The sequence below is a fragment of the Marmota flaviventris genome, chromosome 2 (genome assembly GCF_047511675.1).
Source record: "Marmota flaviventris isolate mMarFla1 chromosome 2, mMarFla1.hap1, whole genome shotgun sequence".
NCBI lineage: Eukaryota > Metazoa > Chordata > Mammalia > Rodentia > Sciuridae > Marmota > Marmota flaviventris.
In genome coordinates, this window is record NC_092499.1 from 83,977,179 (window position 1) to 84,005,110 (window position 27,932).

The 27,932-nt window shown below is 35.5% G+C and overlaps 1 protein-coding gene across 1 annotated transcript; it reads right to left on the reverse strand.

Moving 5' to 3' along the window:
- Positions 1-1,373: 1,373 nt before the first annotated feature.
- On the reverse strand, positions 1,374-20,186 carry Arhgap11a (Rho GTPase activating protein 11A). Its single transcript, XM_027926018.2, has 12 exons — positions 19,351-20,186; positions 18,029-18,099; positions 16,185-16,281; positions 15,649-15,902; positions 14,525-14,688; positions 14,211-14,357; positions 11,845-11,919; positions 10,752-10,919; positions 7,546-7,675; positions 6,407-6,515; positions 4,104-4,242; positions 1,374-3,758 (listed from the first exon to the last, which is right to left on the reverse strand). Exons 1-12 carry the CDS (start codon positions 19,477-19,479, stop codon positions 2,173-2,175), a joined length of 3,069 nt encoding a protein of 1,022 aa, XP_027781819.2. The 5' UTR covers positions 19,480-20,186; the 3' UTR covers positions 1,374-2,172.
- Positions 20,187-27,932: the final 7,746 nt, after the last annotated feature.

The following is a 27,932-nucleotide window of genomic DNA, read 5'->3' on the forward strand; positions in this document are numbered from 1 at the left end:
TAGGGCCTAGCCTCCTTCCTAATGTTTTCTCTTCCTTGATTACTTTTCTGTTGTTTTTAGGCTCAAAGACCATTATGTTTTTGTTTTGTTTTGGTACCAAGGATTTAACCCAGGGATACTTTATCATTGAACCACATCCCCAGCCCTTCTCTAAAATTTTGAGATAGGGTCTCATTAAGTTGCTGAGACTGACTTTGAACTTGCGATCCTCCTGCCTCAGCCCCCCAAGTCACTGGGATTACAGGCATGCACCACCATGCCTGGTGTGGTTTTAAATGTTTATGATTGATGTAACTGAGTTCTTTAAGTCCTGAATTCTATTTTAGTATTGTTCACTGTTAATGCCATGAAGTTAACATTATCTCTGTTCTGTGTAAGAAAAAGACATTAATTCAACTCTAAACTCTAACTTTTTAGACTTTCTCTAATTATTTCCAAGCTATTGATTTCCATACTCTCACATATTGTATTGCAGCTTTTAGCTAACAAAAATAGGAGTGGGTATTTAAAACAATGAACATCTTTCATTACTGACTCATCTTTCAGAAAAGCCAGTAATTCAGGTGATTTGTACAGTTAACATCCCATGCCTTCTTACTGCATTAGTGTTCCAATTCAACATTTTATCCCTCTTCCCCACAGTTACAAAATGACATCAAAAACTTTAGAAGTGAAAACTGCTTTAAGTCAGACAACATAAATCTCAATGTAAGAATGCTTTCTGCCTCTACTTACTATTAGAAATATAGGCTGAGCATCCCTAATCCAATCCAAAATCTGTAATGCTCTGAAATCATTAGTGTTTTGAACACTGACACAAGGATCAAAGTTTCAGATTATAGATAAAAAGAAAAAAAAATCTGGAGGTGTCGCTCAGTGGTAGAATGCATTCGGAACATAACCAAGACCCTGGTTTGATCCACAACATCCTAAAAAGTGTTTCAAATTTTACATTAGGAATGTTCCACCAATGAAGTCTATGTAAATATTTCAAAATCTGAAACATTTCTGGTCCCAGTTTAATTAAGGTATCCTCAACCTGTACCATAAACATCTAAAATGTATATATAGTCTATATTACAAACTTGTTTTGATATCAGATAAACATGTGTTTAACTACAGATTAGTTTTGAGAAATGATTAATTTTGAGGTTATAAATATAGAAAAGAGGACAAAAGCTTTAAAATAAATTTAGACAGATATGCTTGACAATTTGATTCAAGATATGGCACTTTGGATTCCACTTTGGATTTGAGTCTCAGGCAAGTCATTTTGCAGAAAGTTATCTTTAATATCTATGCTAAATAAATAACATTTATACACAAGATAAAACCATCATAAGTTTTATCCAAATAAAATTTACAGAGGTGCATCTACTATTCAAATTCTAAAATCCAGCATCTGCAATATTTAAAAAATCATCTTGATTAAATTTTCAAGTTCAATTATCCTCCTTAAATAATTTCCAATTCTATATTGGACAAAACAGATACAAATGCATTTGTGCAAATTACTTTTAGAAACAGAGTATGGCCTAAAAATAATGTGTGAGCACAGGTTAGTCATCATTCTGCTTTAGCCATCATTGAACACAACTGTATATTTACAGGAGATACATAAACCAGATGAATCTGCCCCAAAATAGGAATAAAGTATCAAGATACCAGAGTGAAGTAAATGGATTTCCAGGAATTTAGGTAAAGACAATAACCATAAATATAATTCAAGACAAAAGATTTGTGGGGCTTACCCCTTCCCTTTCCATAGTACAGATTTTTTTTTTTTTAATAGAAACCTTATCTGACTTGAAGGAATAACAAAAAAATAGACACAACTTGTTTCACTCTTCCCATCACACATACAAAATAAAAATCATGCAATTTTCAAAAATTAATTTTTTCTAAATCCAAGCAACAATTTCTTTAAAACAGTAAGTTTCAAAGAGATCACAACAAAATTAAAGTTTAAATACTGTTACAATTAAGAAAAACATAGTAGTCACATGTACAAGTATAAAAATCCAAGTTGTTATGTTGTGAAATTAAAATGTTTGAGAAAACCTACTGCTTAACAATACTCCTGAGCTACAAACTAATATGTAGATTATCCTACAAGTCACATAATCAATTGCTAATTTTATTTACATTAATGTCAAGTATAACATTTGCCAATTACAAATCTACAGGTTTACTTGTTGGTAGTAGTTGAGTCTTTCCAATAGGATTTTTTGGAGAACCTTTGTACCAGACCCTTTCTCTTTCTGATGGTTTCCTAAGGACCTTATTTTTTATCCCAGGAGAAAAACCCACATTGTTATTTACAACAGATTTTAATATATTATGATTAGTCAGGTCATCAAAGGGAACCTTAATATGGCCATCCGATGTCACCTCCTGCTTGCAAACTCTAGTAGACCCAAGAGAAGCATTCACAGAACCTGGGTGCCTCTTCTTCTTTAAGGAAGATGTAGAGGTTAACTCCACGCTTGATTTTGAAATTTCACCAATGACAGACTGTTCACGTAATGTAGACCTCTGATCTTTAGGAACTGACTTCATATGTGAAATAGAGGAATCTTTTGACGTACTTTCTGTACAAGAGGGAAGAGCACTGTCACAGCTCACTGATTTAACCAGGGGAGAAGCAACATCACCAAGACTTGCCAACTTCTGCTGTTTAGGTTGTCTGTCATATTCCAACAAAGAATTAATTCTTCTGACAGACTGACGGACTGGAGTGCGCTGAAACTTAAGAGGTGACTTCACTTTTATTCTACTTGGTTCATTTAAAGAAAGTTTATTAAACCACTGTATGTGATCTGAAACTTTTCCATGCTCTGTCATTTGTAAACTTTCAGAAACCGTTTTATCACATTTTTCTACAAGTGATCGTTGTTTAGCAATTCTCATAGGCCTGGGTTTAGAAAGGGCTGTTATATGACAAGTACTCTGCTGTGAGAAAGAGGATTTATCCTCTTCTTCCCTAGAAGCTGTACATTTCTCTAAGTTCTCTTTGATCATGTTCTCATTCTCCTTTGATTTAGTATTTAGTTTATTTGGTGGGTACCACTGCTCCTTAATTTGTTCATCATTAGGGAATTTTTGCTCATTTAAGTAATCTTTTGAATGAATGTCTTTTTCATGTTCTACCTTTACCTCTGTTGAGTAACATTTTACAGATGCTTCCCTACCAAATTTTTGAGTTTGATATGGTGAGAGGTCTATTTCTGAAAAACAATTTTCGTCTTTACCAGTGTGGTTTTCATACTTTTCTACTGATTCTCTCACAGTCAAATCATTAGTTTTAAATAGATTTTTCTCTGGACTATACTGTATATCAGATGTTTCACTTAATTTTTCTTTCCCCACATTAGTAACTGATGACTGCCTATGATTTATCAATTCATGAAGATTACTTCCAGACTCAGAAAATGCTTTCTGAATCTTCACCAGAGTCTCTGAGGTCAAGTTATTTTCATCCCCACTAAGGGAGCTTCCTATTACACTGCTGTTAGGCTTGCTGTGTAGAGTGGAAGGGCTAAGTTCACATGATGTAGCAGGTGACTTCTCAACAGTTATATCAGGTTCCAAAGAAAAGTTTCCCACCTCAAGATTTCCCATTATTGGAGAAGCTTCATTTGCATCCATTTCTTGAAAACTTGAATTACTAGGTCCTGTCCAAGACATCCGGTAATTTGTTTCATTTAGTCGCTCAGGAGTTAATAAGTTTTCCTCAGACTTACTGATCTTTTTTGAACCTAAAATGAAGCAGTTAAGTGCTTTTAATCCATTATATCTGATCTAGTTTTGAAATATTACCCAAATACCTGGCAAATAAATGTATTAAGCATTTACTTCTAAAAAATTAAACACCTGTGTTAAAAGAAATAATTTTTACTATAAAAAGTAAAATATTTTGATATTTACACTTATAAGTATCCTTTAGTTACTGTTAGAAAAATACAGTACAAGTCAAATATTTTCACTTTCAAACATAAACTTTTAATTTCTAGATTAGCATATTGCTTAATATAGCTTTACATTAAAAAGATAACTAAAACAGGATTTTGTGGTAAAATTCTAACAATATCATGTAAATGTACCTTTCTTTGGTAATCTTTCATCTATATCTGGGCTAAAAAGTAGGCCTGTTTTTACAGATTCAATCCTATTTTCTAAATTTTGTTGATTTGCAAGTCTCCGACCAACATTTTCATATCTATTGACACCAGAACATCCATTCTGTACAGAAAAGAAAAATTGAAATTTTTGGTTAAAAAGTAAACCTAGTTAATTCAAACAATCATGACAGAGTACATTTTTTAGTAGGTATCAAAATCTACAGCTGAATAAAAAGACATAATTGGGGGAATTTATAGCAAACACAAATATTCTTGTCTGCTAATGGAAACTGCACACACCAATTGGTATTAAATGATATAAAATAAAAACAGCCTCCCATACTTACTAATTAAAACCAAATTCTATGCTGTCTCTAGGCCTGCTCATAAATAGTGAAAATAGATAAACAAAAAGATCAAAATATTAATATCATGAAATTTATATTGTAGATTAGGAGATTCAATCAAAACAAGAGAAACAATAAATTATATGTATAAATACAACATACAAGGTAAAAACTGCTATGGAGGATAGTAAAACAGTATAGAGGATATAGCGTGGTAAAGGTAGGAGTGTGATTTTTAAATAGGGTGATTTGTGAGTAAAGAAAACTAAGGGCAAGAGCCATGAAGATTTAAGGGGGAAGCCAGGTGCAGCGGCGCACACCTGATATCCCAGCTACTCAGGAAGCTAAGGCAGGAGGATCAATAATTCCAGGCCAGGCTGGGCAATTTAGCAAAATCCTGTCTCAAAATAAAATAAATAAAAAGGACTGGAGATGTACTCCATGGTAGGGTGTAATTGGGTTCAATTCCAGTAATGCCAAAAAAAAAAATTCAAGGGGTGAGTAAGAATATTTCAGGGAGAAGAAAATGCCAGTGCAGTCTCTAAGGCTAAAGCAAAGTCTGGCACATTCAACAAAAGGCAAGGAGGTCAGTGAATGAAGCAGAGTGAGCAAGGAAGCACTGTCAGGAGCAGAGCTCAGAGACATGTCCAGGGAATAGATCATGTGGAATATTATATAGGTCAATATAGGAGCTGTGGTTTTTTTATCCTTTTTATTTTTATTATTATTCTAATTATTATTTTCATTCTTTTTATTCAGAATGAAATGAAGAGTCAATGGAATGTTCTGAAAAGAGAAGTAACATGACCTAATCTGAGTACTAAAAGAATCATTTGGCAATAATATTGAAGCAAGTTAATCTATTTGTTAAAAGGTGCTTACTGCAGTAATCCAGCTGAGAAAAGATGGAACTTAAAGTGGGAAAAGTGCACTGAGGAGAATGAATCAGTCTGGAGATGCTCTCAAAGCAGAAGTAAGACAGGCTTTTCTAATGGGCTAGAGGTAGTACAAGAGAGAAAAACTAAGGAAACAAGAATGTGCCATGGTTTTCATCTAAGTGATTAGAATAAGTTGTATAACTGAAATGAGGAAGACTGCAAGTGGAAGTGTGGTATGGGGAGGGTAGAAGAGCACCAAAGAAACACATCTCAGGAACTATGCTTGGGACAGGTTATGCTTCAGGAAAAAATCCAAGTAAGGAATTCAGATAGGCAGATGTTAAGAAATACTTGAGGCCGGAAATCCCAGTGGCTTGGGAGGCTGAGGCAGGAGGATTGTGAATCCAAAGCTAGCCTCAGCAACTTAGTGAGGCCCTAAGCAACTTAGCAAGACCCTGTCTCTAAATAAAAACAATAAATTTTAAAAAAGGAGGCTGCAGATGGGACTCAGTGGCTATGTGCCCCTGGGTTCAATCCCTGGTATCCCACGCCAAAAAAATAAATAAAAGAAAATAAAAAAAGAAAAATACTTGGCTTAGTACATGCTTAGCCAAGAAAAAGGTCAATTTGCTCAGGAGAGTGTTCTGAGAGAACTTAAACTTGAAAGTCCTAAGTTTAAGGCTAATTGTTTCCTTGAGTGAGTAGATACAGAAAACAAGCCTAAAGACTAAATTTTGGGCATTCTGTTACAAAGTAATTTGAAAAGGCAGGGAAGAAGCCAAGGAAAGAAGAGTATACCAAAGAGGAGCTGTGTCAAATGCTGCTGACAGGTTCAGGTTAAAGAAGAAATTATATTTAACTGATGGTTTAAGCAACACTGAATTTATGGGCAACTTTGGTAAGAGCAGTTTCATGAGATTATTGGGACAAAAGTGTTGCTATAAAGAGGAGTAGAGAATGGTATAGTAGATGGAGGGAAAGTAGGGTTGAAAGTAGTCTTTTATTATCAAGCCTTCAGCTTTATGCTAATATAAACAGATTAATGAGATAAGACACTTACTCCATCTCTGCTATTTTTCCCCAGACTAAATTTCAAACGAAGAGATCTTCTAACCTTTTCTTTACGGCTGATTTTAGGAGAGAAGCAGCCTGCTTTTCCTGATTCCACCCTAAAAAAAGTGAAATTTAAAACATCTTTTTATAGCAAAAATATCAGATATTCTTGCAAAATGAAATTTAAGAAAGTATACAGCAAATTATATATATATATATATATATATTTTTTTTTTTAATACCTTTTATTTATTTTTACGTGGTGTTGAGGACCGAACCCAGGACCTTGCATGTGCTAGGTGAGCGCTCTACTGCTGAGCCACAAGCCTAGCCCCTAAAATTATATTATTAATAAATGAACAGAGTAATAAATTCTTATAAACTAGTTAAACTTTAAGATATGGGGTTGTGACACAGTGGTAGAATGCTTGCCTCGCATGCATGAGACTGGGTTCAATCCTTAGCACCACATAAAAATAAAATAAAGATACTGTGTCCACCTAAAACTAAAAAATAAATATTAAAAAAAAAGAATACCATAAATGCCTGGTGATTCATGCCTGAAATCCCAGCAGCTCAGGAGACTGAGGCAGGAAGATTGTGAGTTCAAAGCCAGCCTCAGGAGCTTGGCAAGGCCCTAAGCAACTTAGCAAAACCCTGTCTCAAAATAAAAAATAAATAAAAAGGGCTGAGGATGTGGCTTGGTGGTTAAGTACCTCTGGGCTCAATCCCTGATGCCAAAAAAAGGATACATATACACTATTTGCATATATAAATAATGTATTTATCACAATATTAGTTGCTTATAAACCAGGATCACTAGACTAGACTAGTTTTTTAAACTAACAGGAAAAGTTAAAATATTGACATAAAATAAGATTTTTAAGTAAGCAAAATGAACTCAAATTAGGAACTGTATTCCTGGTTAATGTGTGAAGTGCACTTGATTACAAGAAAGAATTATAGAGGGGATTTTTTTTTTTTAACAAATTATGTTTCAAATATGATTCTTGGTAGAATGAAAAAATATTTGACCAAGAATCATATTTGAATCACATGATATATACTATTACTACTTATGTATAATATATATACACTCACACCAAATATCTGTCCAATGAAAACAAAATGTCTTAGATAAATTACCTGCAGACTTTTTTGCCTGCAATCCTTTTACTTCGCCTTAGCACATCTGTGCTGGTCAAATGGTTTCCACTGATGGCTATGGGAGAGAGTGAACTCTGAGATGACACTTCTGGGCTTGCATCAAAGTGAACTATAAAAAATAACCACATGCAATATAACACACATACTATTTCTTTTTCAAAGTATAAAATAGTAAAAGCAGCAATTAGATTTAAAGCCTCGATTTCCTCCTCTAAGCAACAACAAAAATCAAAATTTCTGGTTAGAAACTTCAGATATAAAATAACTGACCCAACTAAAAGAAAAGTAGGCCAGTTAAAGGTTACACTAACTACAACTTTTACATTAGTTTTGCTTCAAACTCTTGATAATACAAGGAATGGCTGGACAGTGTCATACATTGGAGAGAGCAAGCTATGGAAGAGAATTGAGTATCCCCCACCCTAGCCACTTACAAAACAGGTCAACTCTGAAAATAAGACTTCTTTGATGAATATTTATATTACATACACACACATATGTATATCACACAATGTCCAGTGTAGTCTCTGGTACAAAATATTAATGCTACTATGAAAAATAAATATTGACAAATGTGTTGGTTGTCTGAGTATTCAGAATGCATCTGTTAGCCAATCACTATTTACTGATTCTGGAGTATAATTTGTTCAAAATTTTGTCAAATGAAAACTAATTTTCTGCCAGGCACAGTGGCACATGCCTGTAATCCCAGTGGCTCAGGAGGCTGAGGCAGGAGGATCACAAATTCAAAGCCAGCCTCAGCAAAAGCGAGGCACTAAGCAATTTAGTAAGACCCTGTCTGTGGCTCAGTGCTCGAGTGCCCGAGTTCAATCCCTGCTACCAAACAACAACAACAAACATAAAATAAAAATAAACAACAATAACAACAAAACCCCTAATTTTCTATATCAATGCTGATAATTAACTTTGCCACTGCCTTTTCCTGTGAATAACTGGGTCACAATAGAAACAATTTAATTGAGTTGTTCAACATCATTTATATCATGAAATCAACTAAAGTAAAAAAAAAAATTATGAAGAAAGTGAAATAGTTATAAACAAGGGCTCCATATAACTTATGTCTAAATTATACCCAGTATATACCAGAATTATCTTGTTTGAGGCTGTGGATCTGTGGTGGAGCACTTGCCTAGCACAAGTGAGGCACTAGGTTTGATTCTTGGCACCACAGAAAATAATGAAGTTATTAGAAAAAACAAATTCTCTCTATTCATTTTTATTGAATTTTAAAGAGATATTCATGACTTTGGGGTACATTTGGCTAAAGAAAGCTTTGGTTAACCTAATACAACCAATTTGCCATAGGTAGCTTTATCCCAGGGCTACAGGCTAGTCATCTTGAAAATGTATCAGTGATCAAAAGGAGGCATGGTCAGAAAATGTACTATGTAAAATTTATTACACTATAAAAAAAATGTTATAAATACATACTCTATGGACTATAGATTAATGCTTATATATAATAAAGCATGTTATCTGCTATATAAATATTTACTTAGAAATCAACCTATTTTCATTCTTTCAGATGGAATTTATTAAATAATGAATGAAAAAATCTGGGTCAAAGAAAAATGGTGAGTTAAAAATAATAGGAACTGTTGTGGAACTTTTTTATATATAAAGAAGTCACTAATTACCCAGGTTCAAATTAATGTTAAAAAAACATAAGAATGTTTAAGCTTTTAGGGGGCAGCTTGGAAGAGAAGAAATCACAGGTTCATTCCTTAGGGAAGATATTGTTATGCTAATAAGTAAAGGTAGGTAAAACTACAATTCCCACCTGCCATTTGTAAAGTCTTCCAAACTGGAAAGACCTAATGTTACTTCCAAGGAGTTTGAATCTCTAATCTCTTACTCCTGAAATAACTACAGATGTTAATCATCAGAATTCTTACACTTTCAAGAGCCACACAGAACCTCTGAAGAGGGTTTTTCTTCAAAAATCACAAGTTTATTCCCTTTAATTTAAGGAAAGCATAAGTCTTTGAATAACAGGAAAAAAACAAAATGACTAATGGCTTTGCGGGAGAAAAGTTCAAAACTCAGCTACTGAATTCCATTTTCTGAAATCAAAAAATATGTAAGATGGGCTGGGGATGTGGCTCAAGCCGTAGCACGCTCGCCTGGCATGCGTGCAGCCTGGGTTCGATCCTCAGCACCACATACAAACAAAGATGTTGTGTCCACCGAAAAAACTAAAAAAAAAAAAAAAAAAAAATATTAAAATTCTCTGTCTCTCTCTCTCTTAAAAAAAAAAATATGTAAGAAAGGACTCAGATACCACTAATATTTTGATTAAATGAGAGACAAATACAAGATGGGAATGGTAGGGTTTATTTATTTTTTTAATCATAAAGTTAGTATAAGTCAACTTTTATTCTGTACATGCTAAAAGAGCCAATTAAATCTAAGACTACAGTAACAAAAATTTAGTATTCAATAGCTAGGAGAGGACTTTGTTCCAGACACAAAAAAATGGTAAATGTCTGAAATTATGTCAATTGTCCTGATCTAATAATTACACATTTGTGTACATGTACTGAAATATCCACATATTGTGTACATGTTTTGAAACATACCATACCCCATAAACTACTATTTGTCAATTAAAAATAAACACCTTGAAATGGATATGGAAACCATTCCACAAAGAACATTGTATACAAAGTTTTAAAGCTTTTATAAAAGGTACTTTGGTATAAAAATTATAAAATACCCATCTCCTAAACTATAACTCTAAATAGTAACACCTTGACTCTAGATTCATGATGACCAAACTTCTGACAGTTTCAATTCAACGTAAGACAGCAATAAAGCCAGTTATAGACTATCGACTCAGATGTAACTAAAGCAGGATTTAGAATGTCCAATCACATAAAACCTAAGCACCAATGCTATCCACAGAAGCCCAAACTCTCACTCTGAGTTATTCATTATAACTTGCAATAGAAATGACCATAAAACACATCCACATATTAATTATATTAAATCAGTGTCTATTTTTAAAGGCAGAAAAATTATTTAAAAATATAAACAGAAATTCGATAAAACGTAAAAATAAAATTCAGTCTCCTAAAGGTGTTGTTAACCTGAAATAATTCTTTGCTTAGAATAGACACTTAAGTTAATGTTCACAACTCAATTATATAAATTATATTTGTTACCTGGTACTGGTGTGGAACTGCCATTGAAGAGATTATTTGGCAACAGATCAAAGTTAAAATTGTGTTTGATGGACTTCCTTTTCTTACTTGAGAAACCATGAGAAGAATCTACTGGCAGTTTACGCTTAGCATTTGGTGTAAGAATCACTGGTGATACAGACAGTTGAGCTGAAAATGAAATACAAAAAGCTTTATATAATTTTTCCTTATAAAGCTGACAAAATACAAAAAGCTTTATATAATTTTTCCTTATAAAGCTCTTAGAGTTAACCAAAAAATGTGACCAGTATAAAATCAATTAAAAAAAATGGGAGAGGTACACTTTCATCAAACACATGTTATATAATTACATTAACACTCTGTAATTACTTAAAATAAAAATAAGGAAGATGCAAAAGAGGTAAGACTCCTAAGGAGCAGTAACTTAAATAGACTTAAAGATGCATGTAACACAAATTAAAGAATATTAACATAAAATAAGAATATTAATAACTAAATTATAGTCAAGACATTGAGACAAAAACTGATCTATTGTATTTGCTTTTCATTATAACTGAGATTAACCAGTTCATTTCTTCACTCTGGAAAACAGAAAATACCATATTGTCTGTTATCAGCTCAATACTTTTATAAACTAGAATAAGATACTAGAACATATAATAAAAAATTTCCAGCTCTTAACCAAAACTGACGTTGAACTATTTTCATATGTTAAGCAGCATCCAAATTACAAGCAACTGAATATCACGATTAAGAAAATTAAAGGATTTAGGTATCAGTATCTAGCTTCTAAAGATACTGAAGCTCAGTATCTACAGTGCTTGCCTAGTGATCGTGAGGTCCTGGGTTTGAACCCCATCACCAAAAGGAAAAGAAAGTAAGCTCAAAATATAACAGACTATTTTGGGTTCATTATATCCAATGTAATTAGCAATATCACAACATAAAATATATAGTACTATACTGAAAATAAGTGTTTGGATTTGATTAAGCTCAATTGGATCATTAACTAAAATGTTAGGTAATCATTATTACAACTATTTTTTGTAGACTATAGACTTCATTTAAATAGATAAATGTAAAAACTACCTACCAGTTCTATCCTGCTGAGGGGTAATACAGGGTGTTCTGTTAGATTTCAATTTATTCAGTGCTCCATTAACAAAATCTAAAATGCAAGATGTAATCATATAATTAAAATTTAACAGCTATCAGCCTTTCACCAAGTCTTAGAGATACTAGTGATCTTTTAACATTGAATTTTTATATCAACTTATAAAAACATTGAAATTATTCTCATTTAAAAAGAATGATTTCAACATAGGAAAAACTGGACAGCAGAAATAGATGAAAGAAAAAATATAAAAACATATCATAAACAGTATAAGCAAAAGAACAAGTATCTGAAAACAACAAATCACTAAGTTTGACTAAAGTTTAGGTATTATAAAAGAGAGACATGCTAGAGCAATCCTATGAAAGACCTCTACTAAAATTTAAGCTGTAAATATTAGTATTATCAAGGAGAGTTTTTTAAAGATGTGTGAGATACTTGACTTCAGCAATAAGAGGGTGAATTCAAGGAGGAGGCCCAAAGTCTAAGGAAATTCTTAGTTAGATGCAGTAAAGAATGAACATTAGATGCAAAGAATGAACCTTAGAATTTGAAAAATGTGAATAGAGATGGTGAAGTAATAACAGTTATGAGCCCAGGGTTTAAAGCCTGAGAGTCTAAGGAATGGTGATGGTGCTAGTGTTTTATTTATTTGTTTGTTGTAGGTGGGCACACAATCTTTACTTCATTTTTATGTGGTGCTGAGGATCGAACCCAGTGCCTCATGTGTGCTAGGCGAGCGCTCTACCACTAAGCCAAACCCCAGCACCCCCCCATTAATACCTTTATTTAATTTACTTATTTTATATGTGGTGTTGAAGATCAAACCCAGGGCCTCGCACATGCTAAGCGAGCACTCTACTGCTGAGCCAGAACCCCAGCCCCTGGTGTTAGTGTTAAAATAGAATTTTTTTGTTTTTGTTTTGTTTTATTTTTAGAAAATGGAATTCAACAGAATTGGTTTTTAAAGAGCTAGAGATTGTCATTTCCAAAATGCCAAACTTAAAGCACTAAGGAAGAACAGAAGACTGCCTTAGTAGGCCATTAGTAAAGTGGAACTGATGTTTAGAGATCTGGTGGTCATCTATTTAGTTGGAAATGAACTGAAACTACAGGAATGGATGAGATCACAAAAGGAAAGATGACAATAAAAAATGATCTGTGTCAAAGAAATAGCTATATTTGTAGTAGGACGATTTATGAGTTAAACTGTGTGCTCCAGAAATACCACCAGAAGCTAGGCAGAGGTAAGAAAGCATTATCTCCTACAGATATGAAAGGCCTAGCTGACACCTTGGTTGCAGTCTTGCCTCGAGAACTGTGAGATACATTTCTGTTGTTGTAAGTCACTTAAGTTTATGGTACTTTGCTACCATAAACTAGCCTTAGGGAAATAATATAGAAGTCATAAGGGGAATCTACAAGGATGCAAGAAGAAATAAAAGAAAACAATAACACAAATCAATAGATATAAAAGGAATGATAGTTAACTATTTGTTCTTGTAGTCAAAAGAAAAACTTCCTAAGGTGGTAGAAATTTATTAAGAAGGAGAAATGATCTGTGTCTTCTTAACCAAGAGGTAAGAAATCTTACTATCAACCTCACCATAATATAACTTTTGATCTTTTTGATCCTTCCCAATAATATTCATTCATTATTTAGTTTGCACTTCTAACTAAATTCACACCACTTTCCAGTTCAAAGATCTCACACTTATGCTATCGCCATACATATTTTGACCATTCTCCCTGCCTCCAATTTTAAATTAAATCATAATTTTCAAAAAATACTTTAATCATGTCATTCCTCAAGTTATAAATCTTCAATGGTTCACCAACATGCAGGTTAATATTCTAGTTCTTTAGCCTGACATCAAGCTCACCATAATACCATGCAAATCCATACAATGAATCCTTTATTCAAGTCACACTAGTTTACTTACAGACACAGATATAGATTACATCTTCCCCATACTTGTAATTCTTCATAGCACACTTCCTATCTCTTAGAGGATACAAGTTTTCTGATCTTCCACAAAATTCCCCTTGATTCCATCCAGTCTTCAAGGAGGCTTAGTTTGTCCTCCTCTTTGAGGAGTCCCTTGATCCTTATGACCCAAAGAACTTTTCTCCTTTGAAGACATTTTACATTTTTGCTAAAGATTTAGTACTTAATATTAGAGTGTATTGTCACTTTAACTTTTCTCATGCATATGTCATGTTTTTCCAACTATGCTATAAGCATCAGAAAGACACACATCATAGCTTATGCTTCTTGATGTTCAAATACATTTTAGATAAAAGTAAATCACAGTACTCCTCCCTAAAATGAGACTGACACATACTTCCAACACTTTGTCTTCGCCTTTTCTTATATTCACCAGGAGTTTCATATTCACCCTCTTCAAAGCCTTCCAGTGATGGAGTAGCACAGAGACCATCAATGCCCAACATAGCTGGTATCTTTTCCAGGATAAAACCTGGTACACGCCCTAAATGAAAATGTTCATAAGACAATTATTATTCTTTCTTCACTCCCTGCCCCAAATATATAGATAATAATATACCAGTTTTCTAATAGCTGTCTTCATGATTCACTTGGAAAAAACTGGGATCTCTCTCACTTAAATAAATCCTATTAATAACAACTGTATCTTACCAATATCTGATGCATAGTCAATAAGGGTTTGTACTACTGCAGCCTGCAATCTCAGTCTTTTTTCTGTGTTAGCAGACATCTTTTCATGTCCTTCACTTGTCTGGAGAAGATTTGGTGCAAATATTACTGCCAGATTGCTACTATCCATCTTATTCTCCCTGGATCTTAAATGACAAAAGGTTTATTAGATGGATAAAAAGATAAAAGTTCAGAAAGTTAAGATAACATATTGAGCACATTTTGAAGACTTCTTACTTTATCAGTCACACACAAGTCAAAATAGTTACCCCTAATCTATTCATCAACAAAATTGGCTTGAACATAATTTAAAAAAACAAAAGCAAAAAAGGACTGATGGTATAGTTCAGTGGTCAATGGTAGAGTGCTAGCTAGCTTACTACCATGTTCAAGGTCCTGGGCTCAATCTCTAGCATCACAGAAATAAAAAACACATTAAGAACCAAAATACATAGCCTTTGTATATTTAAATATATAGCAAAATATCATGCTAATCAGAGTTCACACTTTACTTCTCCACACAAATTAAACATGTTTATCTAATTTTCAAAGCTACACATAGAAAACTGGAAGTATTAGGAAGTGACAAGTATGTGTAAAATAATGGACTCAATGACAGCAAGGAAAGGGGGAAATTTACAAAGCAAACCATAAATATTTTAAAACATACTAATCAGAAGCCATTTGAGTAGAATAAGTGGATCATGGGGAGGTTGGAGAGAAGGGAAAGGGAAGGTACTGGGGAATGAATCTAATCAAATTATGTTATGTGCATGTATAAATATGCTATAATAAATCCCACCATTATGCATAATTATAATGTACCAATAAAAAAATTTTTAAAGACTTTTAAAAAAAAGCCATTCAGAGGACAATGATTCTTATAAAGACCAATAAGCCATCAAAGTACTCATAATGACTTAAGACAGTAAGAAAATAAATAACTTGGCACACTTTCTTACATTAAAAAGGGTCTACTTTTTATAGTAAGGACTTTTTTTTAGAAAAATTTCCATTCTAAATGAAATTTATTATCTACAAGGGTAAATCTTTAGGTAGTTGAGAAATTAAGCAATCATTTCACAAAATTTTTAATTACCACTTACCTTAGAGAAACATTCCTGAGAAAGTTAAAGAAGTATCTTAATATATCAATTGTATGATCAGCCATAAGACAGGAGAGCAACAGTGTAGCTTTATTCTTCTCCTCTGTTCCTAACTGTTGAGCTTTGAAAAGCGCTTCATGCAAATCAACAGGGAGAACTGGCTCTGGCAATTCCCTAAAGAATTGCTTAAGAAGTCCTGCAATGTCACAAGGAAGTGCAGAAGACAGGCAACCTTCACCATGATCCAGTTTATTCTGAAATAAATGAATAATCTTGAGCATTTTGGATGCTTTTATTGCAGATTATCTAAATAAAGAGCTTTCTTTCGTAAATTTTCTTAATCTTTAAACTTTTAAAACACTATATAAATGACACAATTTCTTTTGAGAAAAAAAAAAGATTATTTGGCTGGGAAAAAAGCTATTTGAATTTAATTCTAATCAATTATTTATATAATATTTCTAGATGTTTCAATAATAAAAACTAAATCAGAAAAATGATACAAATGAAAAGTTATAGTTCAAGAACATGCTCACCTTTAGTGCCTTGAGACGAATAACAGATCCCGATTTCCTAAAAAGTCCTTCTGTCTGAATATGCTCTTGTAAAGATGTGCAGGCATCAACAAGAAAGCTGAAAGAGATTTTTTAAGTGACCAGACCCTATTCTCCTGCCAAAACACATGAGTGGTCCGAGTATTCTGTCACTTTCAGAAACTGTAATGTCACAAATCTCTTTAATTCTTACAATAAAAACTTTTAGTTGTCCTCCTTCCTTCCTAATTTTTTTCTCTAAGGCTCGTCTTCTTATGCTAACTTCAATGTGCCTGCTCAATTCTACATTCTCTTCAATTTTATTCCTTTTCTGTGCTTCCCTTCAGAGCATAGACTTGTCTTACTTATTGCCTCTACCTCTACTTGACCCTCTCCAGATTGTTATCCTCATTACTCTAATGAAACAGCTCTCATCAAGGTCACCAATGCCCTTTGCTTTGCTAAATACATGTCAATTCATTGTACTCATTTTGCTTAACCCTTCCGCATTTGACACATCTGACCATCCCTGCTCAAAAATACTTTTTTCACGACTACTAGTTTTCCTGTTGTTTCCCTATAACTCTTCCTCAAATTCTTTTTCTGGCTCCTCTTCTTTTATTAGACCTCTCTATGGTGGAATGACATATGGATGACCAAGGTCATCTTTTTTTATCTATTCTCTCCACGGTGATCTTTAAAGCATACATAGATTTAAATATCCATCATCTACTACATTAGCCCAAAAAATAAGGTAAAGTTTTTCTCACCCCAACATTGTTCCTCAAAAAAGTAGGATATATCCCAGTCCTTGTAATTCTTCTCATATTAAGGGGTGGATGTTCAATTTTTAAATTTTGAACAATAAACTTAATGTTAAATACTTAGATATTCAACAGCTGGTACCAACAAATAAAAATGTATTCCAGCTACATACAACTGAGATAGTTGTATTGATGCATAGTGGTGAATGTCAATCCTGCTTATACAGGGTAACTGACAGATAGTTGATGTTTGTTTTTTAAAGGAGGTCAAGAAATTACAACAAAGATTTAGTCATTATTCTGTGGATGTGACTTTGCAATTCCAAATATTGAAAATTAATATAGGTTTTCATTTCAGGAAAATGAAGTCTTCCATACATCATGTGAAAAGCAAAACAGATAAGTGGTTACCTTACACTATGAATCAATATCTAAGGACAAATGAAGAAAAATTGTATTAGGGCAGTAAGGGGTTCAGTAAATGCTCTTGCATGATGCATCAATTAACACCTAAATTATTGGACTAAAGTAGACAAAATGAACCCTACTTTGTATAAAGGGAAAATAGTTAAAGAGAAAAGATATGACTTTTAAAACTATTGTCTTAAAACAAACACTATTTTTTTTGATGTAGCTAGTCCAAAATGTTACTTACAAATAGTAAGTGGCATAGAAAAGCTGAAGTGTTATATAATATATATTCGCAAATACCTCTATTTTAAATATTTGTATCCAACATTTCTTAAATAAAAAATATAAAAATTAATACTGAATTGGCAATTTAGTATAGTATTTAATCAGAGAGCTGTGACAAAAGAACTGGTGTAAATCTAAAAATTAAGCAGACAAAAATAAGTTTATTTCTAACATTTATTCATTAATGGACATTAAAATTCAATCCTGGAAATGAGCACAAATTATATTTAAGTTATGTAAAAGCTCAAAATTTTATTTTTCACATAAGCTTATGTTGAGAGATGGAATCTTTTGCTGACTTGAAACATATGTGTGTCAATCAACTATTTTCAAGCCCTCTATCTAAAACCAGTTTGAAATATTTATTCTCCATTTCAAACTGCTTACCTTGGAATGTGTCCATATTCTGGTACAACGGAATGGGGCAATGCATTAAAAGGTACTCCAAATATTTTACCCTAAAAAGACAAATCCAGTTACACTAACACAAATGCTAGGCATAAAAAAAAAAAAAAAATGTTCTTCATCAGTGGGTAAATTAAAAACTTTAGGAACAAGAAAATGCATTCTTATATTACCATATATACTTGAGCTTTTGGTAAAAAAGTTATTATTAGACATGATGCTAGACATTTGGGAGTACAAAGATAGTCAAGATAAAGACATAACAATCTAGCAAATTAAGTAATTAGAAAATTAAGAGATGTATGAAAAATCAATCCAGTTAGAGCTTAGTAAGGAAATTCTTAAAACAGAATTTGGCCCAAACATTAACATTTCCCAAAAAAATACTACAGATTCCTTCAGCAATCTTATAAATACTGACCTTATTTATACTTTCCTTTGGTCATTTTATAAAAAGGTGACTTATAAACATTAACTTACATAAAGGGCTAATTAAGCCAGTTGATATGTAAACAGCTCTTAAAACATCAGTAGTTATATTTACTGGCCCATGCTCACTGGTACAGTGAAAATGCCAGGCGAGGGGTGGTGGTGGTTACTTTTAGACCTCTTTTCCACACTCTATAGAAACTGCTTTTCAAACTATGTCCTGAGGTATACAAGGCTGCACTTTGGCAAATATTTAAGTTAAATTTCATCTAACTATCTTGAAACTCATTTTTTTTTAAATGCACAAATTTTAATACACTGAGGAATCCGAAGAGTAAACTTGTGTATTGGTAAACTTAAATGTTTTTGCACATCCAAGAGCAAATAAAGCATCTGCCACTGTTTTTGTACCTGCATTCCAACTTCTTAAAAAAACGTGTCATTGATTAAGAAGTGTGTGGCTTTGCCTTGAGTTCTTGGTCTCCAGTACCTCAAAACCAAATAAATAAATAAATAGCCAATATCTGGAGAGATTTTTGGTTGTCATAAGTGAAGTAAGCTACTGGTAGTCTACTGGGTAGAAAAGCCAGAGATGCTATTAAATCCATTCCTTTTCCCTGACAATTATAGTCTAACATTTCAATAATGCTGAAGTTGGAAAATGCTGCAACTTTCCCTCAATGACCAAAAGATCCTGAAAAGAATTAAGAAAGCTCTTTATTTAAATATCAATAGGTGACCACATGCACAGGGTTAGACACACTTTTGATCACTTTTGATCCAAAGAGTGAACGTCTTATATATGATCTGGTAACTGGTCATGGTACCAGGTGTGACCACCCATTTTTAACCTAAATCGTTTTCCCAGAACTTACCCCTACTTCCGTGGCTGCTGTTTCTTGTCTCCTGCGCTCACACTGCCCACGTCCACCCTTGACCTTAATGCCGTAAACAGCCCGAAGCTGCTGCAACAAGGCCAATCTGACCAGCCTCTTATCCCACATCCCGGATACGTCGCCCACTCTTTGAGGCAGGTTCCTGATTCTCGTTCGCCACCAAGTCTTCCAATTTCCAAACACTCTCAGGTTTGAGCTCCGCTCCGCAGCCTTCCGGCCACCTTTGGCACTCCTCCAGCCCTGGGCCCCGGCCACTTCCACGGCTTTTCCTCGATCCTCTATCCACTTACACAAACTCTCTTCAACTGGCCTCTTGATCCAGCCACACTTCACTCTTCTTTCACTTACACCTACCTTCTTTCTAAATACCAAATCCTTTCCGCTACTTACACGGACCTCCCTTCTTTCTCCCTTGATCCTTTCAGTTCCTTGCACCAACGCCTATTTTCAGCTTCTCACCACTTCCGGTCACTTGCAATGATCCCCTTTCCTCCAAACTTCACTCTTCCCACTCCAGCTCTCTTGGATAATGTAAAGAAGACCGTTCCCCTAGCCACTCCAGCCCAGGCAGACGCTGCTGGGCGTTTGAGTCTCAGCTCCCGCGACCCCCTCCCCAGCCCAGCCGCCGGACCAGCCGGCTGCTCAGGCTCTTTTCCAGTCCCGGTCCCCGCCCGGGCTGGTCTCCGCCGTCACCCCGTTTCACAGGCTTCTCCTTCTCCCCATCAGCCTGCATGAAGCTCCCGGCCTGCACATCCCGGAGTGCAGACTATAACCAAGCAGCTCTCCCCATGCCTTCAAGCCGCCGCGGCCGTCACACCCGCAGTTCCAGACTCAGCTCAAATGGCAGCGCCAAACAGTGCTCCTCTCTGATTGGCCCACTCTGCTTTTCAAAATCAGGCCCTCCGAGGGTGGCCAGAAGCTGCCTGTCTAGGGAGGTTGGGAGAGGAGAGATCGCGATGGGTGTGGCAGGCAAAACAAAACAAAACAAAAAAAAACAACGAGAATTTTACTTGCTCCTTTATTGTCATATGTTTTTGGAGAAAACTTCCATTTAAAGTGTGTTGAGTATACCAGGCCTGCTTCCGAGATAATATTTTCGGGGACATTCAATAGACACCTCATTATCTTGTCTTAGACCTTGACTGAAGCTGAAAGCCCTCTGGCGGCGAAAACCGATTCTACGGAGCCCGAGGTGAGACAATTTGAGTCAGGATATACAAACTCTGGTTTTAGTAACCCTGATCTACCGTTGTTGGTGAGAAGTCAGGCTATGGAAATAGGTTTCTTTTTGGCGGTAATGTTTAGGTCTGCGGGCGGATGCTGCTGCAGAAGCTTCATTCTGAGGGGGTTGGATTTAGAAGACCCGGAGGACCTCCAACCCTGCCCGCGACCACTCCCAACTCCGACATTGTTGAAATGCAGCTCCTGTCTCCAACCTGCCTTTCCATTCTCAAACACCAGCAATCCCGTCGGGATGTTCTGTTTACTGGGATGTAATCTCTTAGGGCGGGAAACTTGGACTCAATTTAAATACAGGCAACATGGTATACATTTACTACTGCCCCACCTCACAGTGCACACCTAAAAGAGCAGCGACAGAACTCATGCACTAATTGTATCCCTAGTAGTTAATAGTGTCAGGGGCTAAATAAATGAATGTTTGCCCAGCGAATTAATTTAAGTAGAGAACATTTTCTTGGAATCATTTTGCTCCTTTTGGAGTCCAAGTCCTTAGCTATTCTACTCTTCCCAATCTAAAGAAAAATCTGTTAAGTGAAAAGGAAAAGAACAAAAGAGAAATTAAGCATTTTGTGTTATTTTTGCAGTTGTTTATTGAGCGTACATTATGTTATAGGATGATGAGCAAAAGTAGATGCATGTTCTGGGCTGTGGCAGAGTACTTGCCTCGCACATGTGAGGCACTAATAGTGTGTCCATGTATAACTAAAAAATATTAAAAAAAAAAAAAAAAAAGTAGATGCAGGTTCAGCCCTTGAAGGGAAAAGGAAAATTTGGGGTCTTTATCAATATACTAAGGAAAGAAACATGATTCTATGATAGCGCATATAAAAGATACCGGGTGGGGGAGAGCAACATTAATGATTAACTGACCAGAAGAATCAATAGAAATTAACTTGGTGAAAAGTGAAGGTGAGATAGCTAAGTAGAACCAGCTTTAGGAGGCAAATTCCTGCAGAAATATCGTTTTGACAAGAAATGTGCAACAGAGATGAAATTGAACCTATTCCTGGTCTTTTCTTGCTTCATATGTAACTTTAAAAAAATAACTTGTGATATGTTTAGCCTCATCTCGTCTCCAAACTATTTCATAGAGTTCTGGGTTTTAGATGGCTCAGATTTCCTGTTCTTGAATGTTAGGTGCCTTTTTCTTATCTATGTCTGAATGCTTTTTTCCTTTAAACACCTTTATTCAGATGTAATTCGTGTAAAATATTTTTTTTCAATTTAAGTATGCAATTCGATGGTATTTAGTATATTCACAGAGTTGTGTAATCATTAGCAAGATCTAAGTTTAAAGCACTGTCACTACCCAAAGAGAACACCTGTACCTTTAACACAGTCACTCTGCCTTTCAACACCCACCCCCACCCCACCCTCCCTCCTCCCAGATATTGTCAAACACTTATTGACTTCTTTCTGTAAACTTTCCACTCAATGGACTTTTTACATAGATTGAATCATGTAGTGTGTAATCTTTTGTGACTGACTTCTTTCATTTAATTATAATGTTTTCAAGGTTCATCTATCTTGTAGTTATGTGTACTTTTTTAAAGTTAACCCTTTTGATTTTGTTTGGTATTTTTTTTGTGTTCTTTTCTCTTATGATGAAAATATTGGTTCACAATGATATTAACATAGTTGCTTATTTGCTTCATCTAGCTCTAATTATCTTATTATATATTTTATATATATATATATATATATATATAGAGAGAGAGAGAGAGAGAGAGAGAGAGAGAGAGAACAGAATAACAGTAGAGCAAAGAAAAACTAAAACATGAATAAGAGTAATGACATTGCTAAAATACGACTGATAAATAATGTTTTAAGTTTCATGTGTGGCTTTTTTTCTTTACCTGTATCCCACTGGGATATATAGTCAAGATACTGTGTTTTAAACAAACTGGACTTAGTTATTCTCTTGCCTTATATATGAATGTATTGGTAGGAGATGTGGGTTATTTCTAGTCTTCTGCTATAATAATAAAAGATTCTCTGTGCATGTAGAATATGCCTTTGCCAGTGTGTGTTTAACAGTTTACCACTGTTAAGTCAAAGGATAACAGAACATGTCATTTTATTTACTATTGCCAAATTCCCCTTTATAATGCTTGGGCAATTTTGTATTCACATCAGCAATATGTAAGAATTCCTGTTTCCTCATGTCTTTTCCAATAGAGTGGATGGTCAGACTCCTAAATTTTTGCTAATTTGACAGATGGGAGATGGTGTTTCAGTATAGTTTAGCATTTATCTTATTATGATGATGTAAAGCATTTTCGCAAATGGTACATACATACAATGATGTATTATTAAGTAGTTAAGGAATATGGAAGATATACCACTAAGAAGTCAGTTGGAAAAAGTAATGCACGAAACAATGTATAATATTCTAACTTTGGGGTAAAGGAAATTAGAAATATACATGGGGATACTTGCTTATAATTTCAAAAATAAGCAGAGAAAAAGTAAATAAAATATAAAAAAAAGTGGTAGCAAGTAAGAAGAGTAGAATAAGTGAAGGAGAGGATAGGAATAGAAGCTAAACCTCTTTGAATAGTTCTTGTTTTATAGCTTGATATTAAAAGCCTGTAACTGGGGTTTTTTTTGTTTGTTTTGTTTTTATACCAGGAATTGAATCTAGGAATGCTTAACTACTGAGCCACATCACCAGCACCCCACCACCACCACCTTTTTTTAAATTTTGAGACAGTGTCTCCCTAAGTTGCTTAGGGACTAGATAAATTGCTGAGGCTGGCTTTAAGCTTGCAATCCTCAACTTCAGCCTATGGAACTGCTGGGATTACAGGAGTGTGCCACCACACCCAGCCTGTAAATGCTTAACATGTTTAAAATACAAAATAAAATGAGAAAATAACTCCTAAAATGCAAAACAAACAAATAAATGAACTCATCTTTTAATCTATTTAAGGGCTATTTGCATTTCTTTTTCTTTTCTATTGAGATGACCTTTTTTTAAAAAAATTAGAAAATTTGTATTAACTCTGTGATATAGGTTATACATTGTCGGGTGGGGGGGCATTTTGCTTTGCTTTTTTCTCTTTGTCAAATTTGTAGTTAACTAGTTTCTTTCCTTAATGCTTCTAGATTCTGGTCAGTTATAAAGCAATTCACTCCTGTGAATGCTTGTACTAGTTTTTCTATTCCAGGTTTTCCTGGTACTGTTAGGTTTTGTGTTTTTGTTGGTGTTGTTGTTTGGTTTTTGTTTGTTTTTTGTTCTCTGATCTCTTTGGAATTTATCCATTTTAGAAAGTAAAGAATGGATCAAATTTTGGGCTGGGGATGTGGCTCAAGTGGTAGTGCATTCGCCTCACATGGTGAGGTACTGGGTTCGATTCTCAGCACCACATAAAAATAAAATAAAGATATTGTGTCCACCTAAAACTAAAAAATAAATATCTTAAAAAAAAGAATGGATCAAATTTTATCTTTTTCCATATGGCTCTCCATTCCTGGACATGTTACTTTAAAAGTAGCTAAATGTTATTACTGAAACTCTTATTGGAGTTCCTTGAATAGGAAAAGACAAAACATCTTTGAGTATTTGAGTGTGCTTTAGTTGATACCATTAGATGGCACACATCATTTTCTTTTCTGAGTCAACCAATGAATTAGCCTGCAAAGGACCTTCCTGAACCTTTTTCCCGCATTCCTGCTTGAAGTAAGATAATTTGTGTAGCTTTCAAATTAGGTCCAGAGTTTTCTTCTGTGAAGTAAAAATGATTGTTCCTGGAATCACTGTCTTCAGAACTTGGCACTTCACACAGACATGTGATTCCATTTATTAATAAAATGTACATATGTGGAGAGTGTTATGGTTCAGATGTGAGACAATGCAAGTTTAGAGAAGAAATGATTGGGTTGTGAGAGTCTTAAATCCATAAAATTGGTGAATTAATCCCCTGACAGGATTAACTGGGTGGTAACTGAAGGGTGGGTAGGGTGTGGCTGGAGGAGGTAGGTCATTGGGAGTATATCTTTGGGGTATATATTTTGAATCTGGCAAGTGGAATCTCTCTGCTTCCTGATATCATGTGAGCTGCTTCCCTCTGTCACACTTTTCCACCTTTATGTTCTGCCTCACCTTGAGCCCTGAGGAATGGAGCCTGCTGTCTATGAATTGAGACCTCTGAAACTGGGAGCCCCAAAATAAACTTTTCCTCCTCTACAGTTGTTCTTGTCAGACCTTCTAGTCACAAAAGTGAAAAAGCTGACTCAAACAGATGGATTTCTATCATATTCTGTTCTAAGTTTGGATTTGGAAATAATATAGTGATTTTCTCAGGTTACTGGGGCTGTCACCAGAGATGAAGATTCCACCATGCGGCCTGTGCAATGGTTTCATTAATGAGGTTCTTGGCATAAAAGTTAGCTAGAAGAGATCGAAATAAAACACACAGACTCAGTTACCTTATTTCTATTGCCAGGTCGAGACGGCTCCCCTCTCTGGCTCCAACCTCTAACCGCCCAGCAGGGCAGCAAGGATTACTCAGGGCTAGCAGGAGAGAGAGAGAGTGAACACGCCAGGGAGTAGCCTTTTATTGGGGAACAAGAAATTCAGGGGATAATTCCATTCAATGAAGGTTGAGGGGGGACTGCACTCCAAGGTCAGGGTCAGTGATTGGGCCCCCGGGGTCAGTGGTCAGTCACACCCCCACACGGACGGGTTCTCTCATCAGGAGAGGGCCAGGAAAATTCCGACACAGCCAGAAGCCTCAGACCCAAACCGGGAGTCACCCAGTCACGCGTGAGAATGGCTTCCCACAGAAGATACTGGTGTTTTTACCTAGGTCCCCCTGTAGGGCTGGGGAGCTCACTTTCCCCACTCATAGGAGTGTTGGCTACTGATGACTCACAGCCATGTTTCCCCCGCAGAACTGTTCTGTGGAAAGAAGCTGCCCCATTCCATGATGCCTCTGAGGAGACAGTCAGCATTTCTTGACTGGCTAATGTGGGGGTACATAGGCCTGATCCCCTTGCCTCAACTCAAGACAACTGAAGGATATCCCAATTCCTGAGCTCCCACAGAATCTGCTGAGGCTCACTTGGCAACTCTCACAGTCAACCTTTCAACCTGACCAATCCTGGTTTTTTCATGCCTTTACGTTTGTTCTTCCAAGAGCTCTTGCTAATAAACCTTTTGAGATCACAGCTCCACCTCACCTCTGTTTTTCAGGTAGTTTAACTTAAGATACAGGGTCAATGGTTTTCCCTAAACAGCACACTAACCTAGAGCCTTGCTACTAAAATGTGGTCCATGGATGAGCAGCATTGGCATCTCCTGGAAATAGAAAAAGAAGTGACTTCACCCCACCTCAGACCTGCTGAATCAGAATCTACATAAGATTTCCAGGTGATTTGTCGGTTCAAAGACAATGGCCTAAGCTCAAAAATGCTTTATACCCTGATTTTTCGAATGGGGAAATCAAATGTTTTCTTGTGCTTTATTACATGCAAGTTAAACAAAAAATGGAGAGCATCCAGAGGAGAACCTTGATGAGCTGACTAGACCATTTGTCTTTCAAGCCTTGAGTTTTTCTTTCCCTTTAGATTGCCTTGTAGGGGGTTATGAGATCCAAAAGAGTAAGCTAGGACTCGTGCCAGCTCTCAAATAACTGACAAAAAAAAAAAAGTCAAATATGCAGAAAGTGATCACCTACAGAGACTTGCAGGTAAGAGATTGATGTATATTTTTAAGAAAGTTTCTAGAGCTGGGGATATGTCTCAGTGGTACAGAGTTTGCTTAGCAAGCATGGGGTCTTGGGTTGATCTGCAGCACCTGAGTCCTTTCCTCATAGGTCCAAGTCCCTAGAGAAAGCAGGGGCCAGATTCATGTTCACTTCCCACACAGCATGAAACCTGGACTTTGAAGAGTTCTCAGTGAATTCTTTTTGAGTGAGAAAGAATACATATTAACAAGAAAAACTGTCAGTTGCCACCACTCTTAAAAATAGAATAGGGTACATTTGTGTACAATATGTCAAGATGCATTCCACTGTCGTGTATAACTAACTAGAACAAATTAAAAAAAATAGGGTAAACAAACAAAAAATTGCAAAATCTGACCAAAACATCTTGAGAATACAAATCAAAAGATTCTACAGCTGGTATTAGAGAAAGCAGGAGAAACCATAGATCAATGTGTCTATACACTGACTTAGATCCCTATTCCTGCAGCATGTTAAAAAGCAGACTCCTCATCAAATAAATGTGGGAATTAAAACCAGTTTATTTGCTGTAGGAGCTCTATGGGCCTTCAGTACACCATTGTGTGCTGAGACTTTGCAATATGAGAGGGAATGAGGCTGTAGACTGATGAATTATACCTCTGGTGGCTGGTGTTTGGGGAATGAGCTTTGGTGCACCCTGCACTGTGTTCATATAAACCCATGGAGAACACCCTTCAAATTTATTTATTGGGCTTTCCTATCAATGCATTCTCACAGTGTTGACAAGCTTTAGTCAAATAGGTTTTTATAAGTCCCTCTGATATAAGAAATCTTTACTTACTTGTAGATCACATGTTTTTTTCATTAAAATAAAGAGAAGGTAGAATAGGTATGAGAGAAATAATAATTTGAGACGATCAAATGCCTTCCAAAGGTAGACAATTTGACAACTCAGAAGTCACTGGCATTTCTTTCTTGGCCCTTGTATTAGCAGACAAGGATAGAGAATTTTATGCCACTTTCCAGGGGTAATATGTTGTTTGGGGCCACCGAGAAGCAGATACCAAGACAGAATTACATGTGAAAGAGGGGTATTAGAGAGAATTGCTGAGGATAAACCGAAGATGGTAGCAGCAGGCAGGACAGCCTTTAGATCAGAATGTGGTTCAGATAAAAAAAGAGGAGGAAAGAGGAAGAATTGCATAAGGAGGCACCTCAAACTACAGAATAGTTCTAAGAAGATCTGAACAGTCATGGGAAGTTCCTCACCAACATCACATGTTAGAGGAGTCCTAGCATCTTATAGGAATGGATAGGCCAGTATTGATAACCTTCAGTTCTTGGCTGGGAGCAGCTCAGACTGAAAACAGTAGTGATCCAGAGGCCTAGTAGCTGAGAGCTATACCCCCAGCCCTTTCAATTTTTTTATTTTGAGACAAGGTCTCACTAAGCTGCTTAGGCCCTCACTAATTTGCTTCATCCTTCTTGCAACAGGAAATGTAAGTGGTGTATTTTTATGACCATACTAGAGAGTGAGTTCAGACAACCTGGGTTTGAATTCCAGTTCTACCACTTAATTATGGGCAAGTATCTAACATGTCTGAGCCCCAAATTCCTCATATATAAAAT

Excerpts from the sequence above, each read along its gene's own strand:
- Arhgap11a (XM_027926018.2), bottom strand. The coding sequence starts at position 19,479 with ATGTGGGATAAGAGGCTGGTCAGATTGGCCTTGTTGCAGCAGCTTCGG. Across the intron at positions 18,100-19,350 it reads CAGCAGCCACGGAAGTAGGG|GGTAAAATATTTGGAGTACC; the intron begins GTAAGTTCTGGG and ends TTGTCTTTTTAG. Across the intron at positions 10,920-11,844 it reads CCCTCAGCAGGATAGAACTG|CTCAACTGTCTGTATCACCA; the intron begins GTAGGTAGTTTT and ends TTTCATTTTCAG.